This window comes from Crocodylus porosus, unplaced genomic scaffold (assembly GCF_001723895.1).
Source record: "Crocodylus porosus isolate Cpor-Errol unplaced genomic scaffold, CroPor_comp1, whole genome shotgun sequence".
Classification (NCBI taxonomy): domain Eukaryota; kingdom Metazoa; phylum Chordata; order Crocodylia; family Crocodylidae; genus Crocodylus; species Crocodylus porosus.
This window is the reverse complement of record NW_017728910.1, coordinates 41,039,093-41,053,462: the sequence shown is the minus strand read 5'-3', so window position 1 is coordinate 41,053,462 and position 14,370 is coordinate 41,039,093. Positions and strand designations below refer to the sequence as shown.

The 14,370-nt window shown below is 41.1% G+C and overlaps 1 protein-coding gene across 1 annotated transcript in view; it reads left to right on the top strand.

The window, feature by feature from the left end:
- PXYLP1 (2-phosphoxylose phosphatase 1) overlaps window positions 1-7,473 on the top strand; it is a 79,920-nt gene extending 72,447 nt beyond the window's left edge. Inside the window, exons 5-6 of the mRNA XM_019533079.1 lie at window positions 1,649-1,788; window positions 5,156-7,473. Coding sequence (XP_019388624.1) covers window positions 1,649-1,788; window positions 5,156-6,087 — 1,072 coding nt within the window. The 3' untranslated portion in view covers window positions 6,088-7,473. The remainder of the gene's footprint in view (window positions 1-1,648; window positions 1,789-5,155) is intronic.
- Window positions 7,474-14,370: the final 6,897 nt, after the last annotated feature.

Here is a 14,370-nt window from a genome sequence, read left to right as displayed (position 1 = left end):
TTCTGTAAATCTGAGTCCGAATTGAACTCGAGGTCATTCCAACATGCGAGTTGCTTTTACTCATTTTGGCCAGTGTAGATCACATCAAGACCTTCAGTGCATATGCCTAGGCAAGAGTATGGAGGAGCGGAGGCTGCCTTTGACTTACCATCCCCCTTTAGACTATCGAGACAGTCTGAAGGCCAAACCGAGTCCAGATGTTCAGTTCCTCGATGGTTGTAGCTTCTGCCAGAAAGTAACAGATTAAAGCTGTTGCTGAGGCCATGTTTCAGTCAGAGTGATGTTCCTTCACGTTTTTCCAAAAAAAGAATACTAACAAGGCAGTGGGACTAGGGTTTTGAGGTAACCTAAAATTGCCTTACTCTGGAGGAAGAAATACTGTGATATTTTATAGGAGCTACCCCACCACATTGCTACAGGCCCTCGAGTCGGATGCAGTTTACGCATGTTAACTGGATCTTCAGCATTTTTACATGCGCACGCATGTGCTAATGGGATCTTTGGCAGTTGCACGCTGATGGACGCACACTCACTAACTAGATCTTTGGCAGTTACATGCACATACACATACACACACACACACACACTCCTGGATGGGATTGTACTTTTTGCTAAATTTAATTCTTTCATTTAGCAATCCTGTTGCTGTGAGGTCTCATTTTAAATCCAGAACAGAATTAAGCTTTGTAGATGTTAAATGCTGACACATCAGGAGAATGAAGAAAACTTTTTTAATATGTCTATAACTTCCTCATGCTACACTTTACATAAAATAACAAAATCTGGAAACAGCTGTGGAATTAGCTAACTTATCACTTATTTGTTGTTTCACCCCTTTTAGACTGCATTGTAAAATTTATCTTTTTTCTTTCTGTTTTTTGCTCATGTTTACTTTTGCTTAACGATTTGTTGTTTGCGTTTGTACTCTAATGTTAAAACACCATTTTTTCCCCCCAAGTCTTTTATAAAAATGGAGAACATTATGCCTTTTCAAGTCTCTTTAAATTTACAAAACCAAACTGTTCGGAAGGGACATTTTGATTCTAAATGAGGCGCTGCTTCTTGTTTATTTTTAGAATACCTTTCTTCTCTTTTTATTTAAAATAAAGATATCTCTCTCTCTTTCTTTCTCTCTCTTTGCACTATCTATCTGGAACCTGTGTGAACACTAACGTTTGTATTGGAGAAAATCGGACTCCAGCAAATATGCTCTTTTAACATGGTGTTGTCGCACCCTCTAGTGGCTCAAAAAAACTTTTAAGGGAAAATTCTTAATTTTCCTAGGCATGAGTTTTCATATCAGATTTGGTGCATTAATGTAACAAAAGTCAATAGAAACATCAACTTTAAAAAATCTGTATAAATTATGGCATGAGAGTACAAGGGAGAATTTCAGAATTACTCTTTATAAAATCAAACTGTAATTAATTTGGTTTTCAAATGCATAGAATTTTTCCGGCTTGGTTTTCGTCACCGTGAGTGGATCACCGTAGGGATTTCTTTAATAGAACAGATAATGAACAGAAGTTTTTTTCAATAGAATATGTCACCTCACTTTGAAATAATCTTAATTGACCTAGTTAGAAGTCTTTTCTTGAGTGTGTTTTTCATGTGTTTGAGAGTTTCCTGTTTTGCTTTACCTCTTTAGGAAGCCCTCTCATCCTCAGCTTGAGGCTTTCATTAGACATATGTCCAAAGGATCTGAAGCCCAAATGGATGGTACCTTAAGCAGCCTGCCGCGCTACCCCAGTCATGCTTCATGCGAAATGGGAGAACTTACGCAGACAGGTAATATTAGTAATTTCCTCTACAGTCTGTAATTACATGCAGATATTATAAGAGGCTTTCCAGTTCCAGTTTACACCAGAATTCAAGGCTGTAAAGTAAATCATGTTTAAAAATTATTCTTCCTAGAAAGTTTCTAGCCTTTCAGATTCCATTGTATCTAAGATACGACCAGTGTATATCATATAGATTAGCAATAGCATTATGATGAACTGGATTTTATCAAAATCGCACCTTCATTCTACTTCTAACCTGTCCCCACTGGGGCTGTTTCTGACAGATTCTAAATTCAGTATCTTACCTTCCCCAAACATGGAACTGCCCTCTGAAACTCGCATTAGTTTAATGTCCAGGCAAAATATATAGTGTTCCATTAACTGGCTTATGGTTCAACTACGATGCATCAAAGTTGGAAACCATTGTCAAGATTTAATTCTTGAGTTTGTCCCTGTGATGCAGTCTTTTTTTTCTTTTTTTTTTTTTTTAGCTGAAGGAGATCTGAGAGTGCTGATGTGAAGCAATGGCATTGTAGATATAGTAGTGAGAGAACTGCTTTAAATGATATTAGTGCCTTTTATTGTATTCTATTTTTTTATTAACCTTAAGTTTTCTATAGATGAACTGAATTACTATTAGGGGAGCTTTAAGAAATTACGAGGTAAAAAAGCAAACCAATTAAGATGGTTAAGGAGCCTGAAACTTGTTTTGAAATTGCTTTCCTGAAGAATAACACAGAACATAGATCACTTGCATATGACATTTGGTTTACATACATACCTATTTCGCATTATGTGCATGATTTACTTTTGACTTTTCCACTTTGAAAAATGTTGAATGCATTTTTGCTAGTAACATGCCTATATCAGCGTATCTTCTATTTCCAACTTGTAAAACCACATATAATGTCCTAAATAATTAAACCAAATTCCATATATTGACATATGTAAAAATTTTGGGTTCAAGTTTATTTTTATTCTACATGTATATTTGTGTATTATTAATTCTGGACGCAATGTAAGCAAGAGATGGAATACATAAGGTAAAATCTTAGCACCTGCATTTGAATTTGCTTGAAGTCTGTTTTGCAGAATCCTGTTTATACATATATACATTCTGTGTATATGTGTGTGTGTATGTATGTATGTATGTATATAGATAGATAGATGTGTGTGTGTATATATATGTGTGTATATATATATATATATATATATATATATATATATATATATACACACACTTCAAAAATAACATTTTTTGTTTAAGTCCCTATGCCTAAATTTAAAGAAACATAGCCATAACATAAGTATTTAAAATGTGGTTGGAAGTAGGTGTTAGTTATGCTGTTTTCAGACTTCTCATATCAATATTGATTTTTTTTAAACAAAACGAAACACACCAGCAGCACCCATCTCCCATGACCTCTTTAAGATCTAAAACAATACTCAACCACTAATTTCCTTCTTCATTCCCATCAAGTATAATGCAATATTATTATACCATAATTAATAAGTCCCACATCATGTCCTATCCCCCTGGCTAGGGACAGGCATTAAAAAAACCAGAGCTGAATTGATTCAATCTTTGCAGGTTAGTCTAACTTGTGTAGGTTGAACTGATTTGCAAGTGAATAAACATTCCCTCTTGACTCAAGAATACTGGCACGTGCCTGCAGTGGGTCAGGCCAGAAGCCAGGGTGTACTAAAGGGTGCCCTCGGCTGTAGGGAAGCTGTGCTTGGTAGGGCTTGAGGGTCCCCTGTGGAGATTGCCCTACTAAGGAGCTCACTCTCCTCTATTGAGGAAACTTCTGTTATAACTTTGCCACCGTGGAATTTCTAATAATTCTCAGTTGGTACCACTGAAAGTTACCTCAAGACCTTCAAGTGTTTATTGCATCTTTTGGTGTCTCCTGGGAAACAATGTTCAGTATCATAACTGTAGGGGATATGATGGGGACAAAGTTCTTGGGTGCCAGCTTGTGGCAGGGGGGCAGGGGAGTGAAGGGAAAAAAAAAAAAAAAGGAACTGCTGCAGGTAGCTATGTGTTTGCAATTGTGGTGCCAAGCAGAAGTTGCTGTTTCCACTTAGTACCAGGTACCCAGCCACATTCCTACACTGCTGACAGTCATCATTTGCCAGTCCATAGCAAGCGTAACCATACCCTCTCCAAATCCATTCCAAACACTAGATCTAAATGGTGGCCGCTGGCCAGCTGGGTTAATCCAGAAGCCACCTGGCATAGCTCCCAGTGTCACAACCATAAGTTCTGCACTGAAACTGTTAGCTGCATGGGCATCAAAGCAACTGAGCAATGTCAGCCTCAACACCTGCTATTTACCTTCCTTTTCCATACTTAAGTAATCTATACAGCAGGATAATGTATACAGCGCTGAAGGCCAACTTTATCCTGTCCCAGGGCTTATACTTCAGTAAGACATACCCCATTATTATCTAGGACATAAATGCTCTGCAACAAACTAAAAAATACTCCAGTCACATAGGGTTGCTGTCTGTCATGTAATTGCTTTGGGCAGGGTTATGAAAGGAAAGAGGAAGTTGATGCAAAGGAGGCTGCCAGAGTGGGGAAAGGCTGGCTGAGGCTGGAAGACCTGGGGTCAGAGACTATCCAGTAAGCTGAGTCATTTTGTTCTGCCTCTGTATTTTGGCTGTGGCTATAAAGCCACCTTTGAAGACGGATAAGGGAATAAACCAACTGAGTTGTCTTCTGTTTTTCTTGGTGTTAAAACCTAAACATTGGCTTATGCTTCCCTAATAAGTGTTTAGTATACATTACTTCAGGGCTATTCTCCCATGGAGTGTCTATATTGTTTATGCAAGTAAATCAATCCAGAGATTGAAGTGTTCTCTAAACATGGATTCCTTCAAACCAGGGCTGGGCAGCCATCTAATCCAGCAGCAGGTACTTTCCCCATGCTGCACAGAGTGGTGGCTAGGTCCTAATTCCTGCCCATCTCTGACCCAAACTAGGTTTAAAAAAGTTACTGACCACTGCTTTAAACAACTGGTTTGCACTTTCATATATCATTATATATGACTTTTTTGAGGCATGTATGTAGTACTACTTGTGAATAAAGTGTTGCACTGTGAAGTTACAGAACACTCAGTTTTCCAATCTACGTGTGTAGTGAAGTATACATAAGAACTAAGCTATCTTTCTGAGTTAGGAAAGACCTTGATCTTGGGCAGCCTTCCTGGATGATAGCCATGCATGGATAATATTTGGTGTCTGGGTGGGATCACCTTTGCACCAAATTGGTGCGCATGCACAGAAGTTTTGGCAGTATTTTTCTACTCTTCCTATACCAGTTGTTTGTAAACCATGCTAACGATATGTTTTTTCCAATTGTTTCTAGGTGTTGTGCAACACTTGCAAAATGGACAGCTATTACGGGAAATTTATATGAAGAAACATAAACTGCTCCTGAGCGACTGGACAGCAAAACACCTCTACTTGGAGTCTACAGGAAAAAGTCGAACCCTGCAGAGTGGACTGGCTCTTCTTTATACCTTGCTGCCAGATTTTGATTGGAAGAATATTAATGTGAGACATCAGTGGAGCACCATCTTTTGTTCTGGAAGCTGTGATTGTCCAATGAGAAACCATTATCTAGAAGAAGAGCAGCGGCGTCAGTATAGCTTAAGGGTGAAAAACAGTGATTTGGAGAGAGTATATGTGGATATGGCCAAAATAGTAGGCATTCCTACGAGGCAGTTAAGGGCATCTAATCCAATAGATTCTCTGTTGTGCTATTTTTGCCATAATGTCAGTTTCCCTTGTACTAAAAATGGCTGCATTAGTATTGAACATTTTAAGATAATCAAGACACATCAGTTAGAGGATGAGAGAGAAAGACAGGAAAAAAAACTGTATTTCTTTTATGCATTACTGGCTACATATCCTCTTCTTAACCAGACTGTTAACAGGATGCAACGTATTGCAGAGGGCAAGAAAGAAGAAGTATTGGTTCTTTACTCAGCTCATGATGTCACACTGTCACCTGTTCTTAGTGCTTTGGGCATTACAGAAGCCAGGTTTCCAAGATTTGCTGCCAGACTAGTCTTTGAGCTGTGGCAGGATGGAAAAAAACACAGAGAACACTTTATCCGCATCCTGTACAATGGTGTTGATGTCACATTCCAGACCTCATTTTGTCAGGATTATAACATGCATTCCAGCAAGTCTGCGTGTCCTCTAGAAAAATTTGTTCATTTTGTCAAAAGGGACATGTTTTCTGTTTTTAATAGTACTAATTACTATGACGCATGTCACAGGAGACCACTGTAAATGGAAAGTGAGAGAAAGAAGTGTGAATTTGTGTAATGACGTGAGGTCTGTGTACCTGAGTACTTTTTTTTTTTTTTTTTTTAAATTCTCTACCACAACAGTAAAGGGCCTGATATACATTGACAAATTAAGTGGGCTACTATAAACTGGATATTGCTTAATAGAGTGTGAAATCTTGGGTTTAGTTGCTCTTTTATTCCAGATCAGATCAGTATGTGGAAAACTTGAATTCCAGTTTAAAAAGAAAGCATGCTTTCTCCACTGTAACTTGTCAGTTGTTTTACCAAATAAGCAGCAAATTTTACCTAAAGTATTTGATTTCCCTGAATCTGTATTACAACTGTACTAAATAATTCCTGAAATTAACAACCTTACCTCTGTCAGCATGGAAATATTAAGGGACAGGTTTCTGGTTTAGTTTTTCAGAAGTGCATGCATTGTGCATGCTTTATTTGGCTGGGTGCAAATGCACACTTTTTTTTTTTTTTTTGTACACAGACCTCTGAAAATGTAATGTGTTAGGTCCATCACATGGGTGAGCCCAATAAACAGATCTAAAATTCTATCCATTGGTTGCACTTCCAGCACTTTCAGAAATAGTTTTAACACACACTAGAAATGATTGCAATCTTGTGACTGTCATTTGAAACAAAAAGTAAATGCTAATGTTACTGCTAAATGTGAGTGGAAAATTAGAAATATAAATCAGCTAGTCTTATGGTAAAATGTTGGGCTCTTTTCCATTGTTAAACATGTTCAAGCTGCTAGACGGTGGTACAAATAAATGTGTTAACTGTTTGATGTGGTGGCTGTGTAAGGTAGCAGACAGACAGTTTGACTGAAGACTCAGAACTTTTGTAGTTGGGTTAGTATTTTTATAGACTAGGAAGATATTATTTTATAAGGTTAGTCTTGTACCTACTGTATTGTGTACACTTCTAGAACACTAAATCTTTCTTATTTGCTTGGTTTGCAAAGGGTTGCAAAAAGCCTATTTTTAGATGTTTTTCCTTGATCAGAATATACAGACTTCGGAACAACCTAGCTTTATGGATAATTTCAGCAACCATAATAGATATGAAAAACTCCATTTTCAGCTGCTTTCATCTCCTATACGTATTCAATTTAGATCTAATTTTTAAGACAAGTATTTGAAAAGACTTTCATTACTAGAATATTAAATTTTATAATGGTGGGTGTTTTTTACATGTCAAGAAATCACTATGATTTAGTCTGTGATTTTATGATTCAGTGGTGCTAGTTAATTAGAGGAAATGTACCTGAACGTGCGGCGCTCTAACTCTTTTATCATTCCAGTTTCTCTTTGTTTTCAAATGCTGCATTTGAACATGTTTCTATAAATAAAATTTTGGGGACTATTCGTATGCTTCCGTGTTCCATCTTACTTTTCTTTACTGTATCCAGTGTTTAAACCTTGTTTTCCAATCTGATTTTGGCATCAATTTTCATATTCCATCAGTAGTATATTTAAAATATTGTTCTGGTTTCTTGCTATGTTGCTGGTAGACACGTTGTAGAGGCTGGTAAACATGTTGTAAAGACTTAAAGGTATAAAGCTTATGGATTTTATATTATTCTGAGAGAATGTATAGATCTCCCGTCTCTCAGTACAAGGAACTAGCTGTATATTGCTGATGTAGTATGAGAAGAGTGTCACATAGGTAGGTTTTAACAAATGGTTTGTTTTCTATAATAATCTCCTTAGCATCTTTCCAGCCTGAATTTGACTGATGACCTCTGTACCTTTCCAGCTGGGGGAATTACACTATTTAGTTCTTGAAGTACAGCATCCTTTTCCAAAGCCACATCAGATGTGCTTGTGCACATATGATTCAGCACTGGCACCAGAGAAGCATTTTACATTTTTCTCTCAAATTCTTGTCGGCTTCTTTTGTAATATGCTGACCCTGTCATAAGTGCCATGCCTTGGAGTAGGTGAAAAGATAGATTTCCCCAATGTGAGAGGGAAGAGAATAGCAGAATAGTCTGTGGATTTGGTGAGCCCATGAAACTAGGTATTAGTGCTCCTTTCCAGATTTCTAGACAGGGTTTAGTTAGGGGAAGACAGTTGGGCACCATGATTGTCAAAGATAGCTAGGACACTACACTTGAGCCCTGCTTGGCAATAGGTGTCAAAGTAAAAATCAAGGCTGGCTGATAGCTTAGCCTGGATGACTGATCACAAGTGCCAATGTAACCACTGTAGGGTCCACGTAGGACTCCAGCCTCTGGATTCTAAATTTGTGCCTCCAGAGTTTTTCCAGTCAGAAGATGGCCTCAGGGCAAAGCCAAGCCCCAAGAGTGGTGCAGTTTTCATGCAACAAGAGAGTGCTTCCTCTAATTCAGTCACTTAAGGTAACTAAATATAAAACTGAAGAATACAGTTGTATAATGGGTTCAAAGCAATGGCTTGGATAGAAGGAACCAGTGGGTTAAGAGTTTCCTCGAATGTGTTGGAGCTTTGGAACAGGATTCCATGCCTAAACACTGGGGGAACACTTATGTGTGTGAATGTCTGGAGGTGGCTCCTAAGTAACCAGTGCTACGGGTAGGTAACATTTTTGTCTCTTTGAATCAGCCTTTTCTCCTCTCCAACTGCTTCTGTGCCTCTCATGTTCAGTGCTGGCCATGTATTCTCCTCCATCCCTATTACGATTCTTTTGCTGCTGTGTCCTTCCCTTCTCATACTCCCTTTTCATACTTTCTAAAAGCACTTCTAAAATTGGGTTCAAGTTTCTTCCAGTTGGGCATACACAGTAATAAGTGGGTGCTTGCAAAAAAAATTGGCCATCACTTTTTGCATTGAATCATAGAAAATTAGGGTTGGAAGGGACCTCAGGAGATCATCTAGTCCAACCCCCTGTTCAGAGAAGGACCACCCCCAACTACATCATCCTAGACAGGGCTTTAAGCCAGTCCTTAAAAACCTCCAAGGATGAAGATTCTACCACCTGTCTAGGTAACCTATTCCAGTGCTTCACCCAGTGAGAGTTTTTCCTAATATTCAACCTAAATTTCCCTTGCTGTAACTTGAGATCTGCCACCACTGAGAAGAGTCTAGCTCTGTCAGTGGCAGTCCCTCAAAGTTGAGGATGATGTCCATCAGGCTTGATGGGTCTTCAGGTGATTGAGGAGCCTGATTCTAGATGCACACGTTCTTTGGCAATGGGGTCATGTTGCACATGGGAGTGGGAAGGTTGGTCTCCTTCCTCCACCACCGCCATTCCACCTTGGTATTGGGTCATTGGGCCTCAAAGCGGTGTGGGCCTTGGTGGCGCCATGCCCAAGGTTCAGCAGCTTGTTCCTCCAAGCCCATTGTAACTTTTCTTCTGTCTTTGGCGTGGTGGGTTTTTTTTCACCACAGCCCCATTCCAGCTGTACCTCCAGTCTTCGGCAGTGTCCCATCGGTTCCACATCCCTCTGTCTTCTGGTAAGTTTCTTTTCGTGGCGGTGTCCTCAGCACACATCCCCCTATTTAAGTTGCCTTCTGGCAGAGGAGTTATCTCTGTTTTAGTCATCAGTGGCCTTGATGTCTGTCCTGGATGGGTTTGCCACCATCATATCTGTCTCCTTACATTTGGACAAGAAATTCACGACCTTGTTGGTTACCCCAGGCCTGTAACTAACAAATAATTTAAAGGGCTGTAAGGACAAAGCCTATCATGTTATTTGGGCATTATCATTCTTTGTCTTATTTCACCATTGTAATGGAGCAAGATCAGTCACTAATTTAAACTCTCTTCCAATCAAATAATAACAAAAAAAATTGACCTCACATTTCATCACCAAACACTCCCTTTCGATAATGGAGTACCTTTTCTCGGTCGTGTTTAGCTTTTTGCTGATTGATCACTCCATGCCCTCATGTTCTTGGCATAATGTGGCTACTGTGGCTGTCTCAGATGCATCTATCTGTAGGATAAACATTTTGGAAAAATCAGGTGTTATGACTAACACGTCACTGTACAGAGCAGTGTGCATTCCCGAGAGATGTGGCCTGACCTTCCACATCTATAACATAGTACCTCTCGGGTACCTGGGTGGCCCTTGCCACAGCTGTTTGTCCCTTTTGGAGCTCCCATGCTCCTGTACCCCTTTTCTTTGGGGTGTTCCACTTCTGATACCGCAAAAGCCTCAGAGACTCTCAAGGCCTCTATTGCCACCTTGGGAGGTACCAGTGTACGCATAATTGGGTCTCGTCTTCTAAATCCCTCACAAACTGCACTAACAAAATTGATTGGCTGAAGCTGGTTTAGCTTTTCTGGTGGGACCCACTTATGAATAAGATCCTTAAAAGTTGCATTAAATTCCAAGGTTTCCTGTCTTCCTCCCCTTTCTGAGCTCTGACCAGCCTCTGATAATGCTCGGATGTAAGCTCTAGGTGGTGTAATTTAGCTGCCTTCACTTTTTCATAATCATAGGCCTCCTCCCTAGGAAGGGCTCAGTATGCTGCTTGAGCTTTCCCTACTAAAAGGGACCCTAATTGGCTTGCCCTCTGCAGCCTGTCTAGCCCCATTTGTGTTGCCATTCATTCGAATGATTCTATGTATGCCTCGACATCATCTTTGTTGGTCATCTTGTGCATTCAGAAAGAGATCCAGTTTCACCGCATCCATGCTTCTTGTTGGACCTCTAGAACTTGGTAACAACATGTAACGTCTGACCCAACGACTCGATTTGGGATGCTAGGTTTACCTCCATCTCTACATTGGCCTCCAGGGTCACCCCTTCCTCGTGCTTCCCAGCCAATGCACCAATTTGTAACCTCGCGTGCCACTTAGTACGTTTTGCTCTTGCGGCTTTGTTGGGCATTGCTGTCCCCTTAGTGATTGACAGCTTGTCGTTTAGTCAGATGTCTTGGATGGTCCCCAGGGGTTCTTGCCTACCACGTCCTGTTGGAATAAGTTTGTTATTGGGAGGATGGCCTTGCCTTTCCTGGTTCCCTTCTTCAATCTTCCTGTCTGGCTTCCTGCTTTCAAGAACTTTTCAAAACTTTTTCCCAGGACCAAAGTCAAACAGAGCAGTCTATAGTTTACTGGGTCATCCCTCTTCCCTTTCTTAAAGACAGGTGTCACATTGGCCCTCTTCCAGTCATTTGGGACCGGTCCCAAGTTCCATGACTCTTGTAACAGCTTTGCCAGAGGCCCTGCTATGAGCTCAGCCACTTCTTTTAGGACTCTCAGATGCAAGTCATCTGGCCCAGAAGACTTGAAAATGTCCAAATATTCTAAGAGTACCCTCACCTGTTCGGGACTGATTTTAATGTTGTCTGTTGTCTTCCCCATATGCCCTGGACATCTGGACAGGTGAGCAGCTCCCCTCTTCTCTTCTGCAAACTAAATAAACTCAGTTCCCTCAGCCTTCCCTCATAAGACATGTGCCCAAGCCCCCTAACTATTTTTGTTGCCCTTTGCTGGACCTTATCCAATTTGTCCACGTCCTTTCTGTAGTGGGAAGCCCAAAACTGAATACAATACTCCAGATGTGGCCTCACCAGTGTTGAAGAGAGGGAAATAATCACTTCCCTTAGTCTGCTGGCGTCGTTTCTACTAATGCAGCCCAGTATGCTGTTAGCCGCCTTAGCAATACGGGCACACTCTTGACTCATATCCAGCTTATTGTCCGCTATAACCCCCAAGTCCCTTTCTACAGAGCTGCTGCTTAGCCATTTGGTCCCAAGCCTGTTGCAGTGCATGGGATTCTTCCACCCTAAGTGCAGGACTTTGTAGTTGTCCTTGTTGAACCTCATGAGATTTGTTTTGGCCCAATCCTCCAATTTATCTCGATCACTCTGAATTCTAGACCTACCCTCCAGCATATCTACTTCTTCCTTCCAGCTTTGTGTTATCTGTGAACTTCCTTGGAGTACAATCCATCCCATCTTCCAAACTGTTAATGAAGAAATTGAACAAAACCAGCTCCAGGACTGACCCCTGGGGCATACCACTTAACACCAGCTGCCAACTAGATTGCGAGCCATTGATCACTACCTGTTGAGCTTGATGATCCAGTGAGCTTTCTATCCACCTTACAGTTCATTTATCCAACCTATACCTCCTTAGCTCACTTGCAAAAATGCTGTGAGAGAGCATATAAAAAAACCTTGCTAAAGCCAAGGTAAAGCCACGTCCACTGCTTTTCCCATATCCACGGAGCCAGTCATCTCATCATAGAAGACAAGTTGGTCAGGCATGACTTGCCAATGGTGAACCCATGCTGACTATTCCTGAGAAGTTTCTTCTCCCCCAAGTGCTTAGAAATGGATTCTTTAAGGACCTGCTCCATGATTTTTTCCAGGACTGAGGTCTACAGCTGGGGGTAAGGAAATGAACATGTCAGCTTGCTCATATGAAGCAGTATGATTTCAGAAAAGCAAGCAGTCACCACCAATGCCCTTCACAGAATTGTTTATCATTAAGAAGGTAAAAAATGGGGATTGAAAAATGCTTACATTTCTTTTCCAAGAATTGTACACTCAAAACACTTAACCCTGGGGTCTTTAATTACTTACTACAAGGCAATGGACTGAATTCATAACATCTTATTAATATCAACTCAGTGCCAAATGATATGAAGTACCCTAAAAAAAAGAACCAGTACTATTCTATGTAAATGAAGGTATACCAGGGAATACATTTTACCGTTTGGAATTAAACAGAGGCCAAGAGAGCGCTTAAGAGATCTGTATGACTACAACATGTAATAATGAAACATGGGGCTGAAAGGTCTGTTTATTCCCATTCTGACACACATTGCTCAATACAAATGTGGCTGTGTGTATGCATCATAGTTAAAAAATTAAGTGCCTTCTGCCATTTTCATATCCTACTATTCCAACATACCCAGTTGTCTTGTTGTGAAACTTTTTTTTAAATGAGAAATAAAGGCTATATCATGAATGACTAGTGCCTCCTGAGACTGGGGCCAGCACCATGGCAGTGAGCAGAGACTGCCTGCAGCTGTTGCCCACAGTGTTGGTAGTGGTGAACAGCAAGTGGGGACCACCTGCAGCTGCCAGCAGCTGCATTGGCAAAAAGAAGGGGGAAGGCAGTGACCACCTGCAGAAGCCAGTGGCAACTTTGGCAGCAGCCAATCTCCGGGCGGGCACATGCCCCCGCATTGCCTATGAGCTATATTATGATGAAAAGCTAAGTGTATGTGTCTGTTATATGAAGTTCATAAGAAATGAATTTCAATACTATGTTGTCTTAAGCTCCATTCAAGTTTATGGGGAATTCACATAATGTTTTCCTACTAATGGATGTCTTCCAGTATTCAACAAAAAATATCTGTGCAATATTATAAAGGTGACAGATACAGAAGTGTCAGCTCTAGTCACTGAAGTCCTCTATCAACAGAATGAATGTGGTACAGGCACCAGCATTACAAGCTTGCCTTCATTATTCACAAATGTGCCTTTGTACTAGCCTAAACGACTAATTCAATCTCCATGTATGCCCATTCACTGGCTTATTTAAGATTTCCAATATGTCACCCTTGTTTAACAGAGTTGAATGTGGGTGTTGTGCTGTGGGGGGAAAAAACATAACCCTTGAGTGGTTTAGTCATTCTTGTCAGCGATCCTTCACAGTTGAGGATGATCACACCCATCTCCCCTCCCTCAGCTTGTGGCCATTGTTCCTGGTGACTCCAAGGGGGACCCTTGTGAACAGACTTTCCCAGAGTCCCTGCTGGTGGTCCCTGATAAGGTTGTAGGCAGCCACAAGATCCCCCTTCAGTCTCCTTTTGTGGAGACTGAAGAGATTCAGGTCCCTCAGGCTCTCTTCATAGGAGAGAAGTGAGGCTGACTGGCCTGTAGTTGCCAGGTTCTTCCTTCCTCCCCTTCTTGAAAATAGGGACCACATTGGCTCTTTTCCCATCCTCAGGGACTTGGCCCAAGCACCAGGAGTCCTCGAACAGCCGTGCCGATGGCTTCACAATGACACCAGCCAATTCCCTCAGCACCCACAGATGAAGGTCATCCGGGCCTGCCGACTTGGACACATCTAAGCCCTCCAGGTAATCCATAACCTGGTCTGAACTAACAGTCGGGGGACTTGCATCCTTCCTGGGCCTCTCTACGCTGTCACCCAAGAGCACCCCATTGTCAGCGGACAGGAACATGGAGGCAAAGAACTTGTTGAAGAGTTCTGCCTTCTCTCGCGCGTCCATCACCAGCTGCCCTGCCCTGCCCTGCCCTGCCCTGCCCTGCCGGGGTCTAATGTTACCCTGAGACTTCTTCTTGCTACCTATATACTTGAA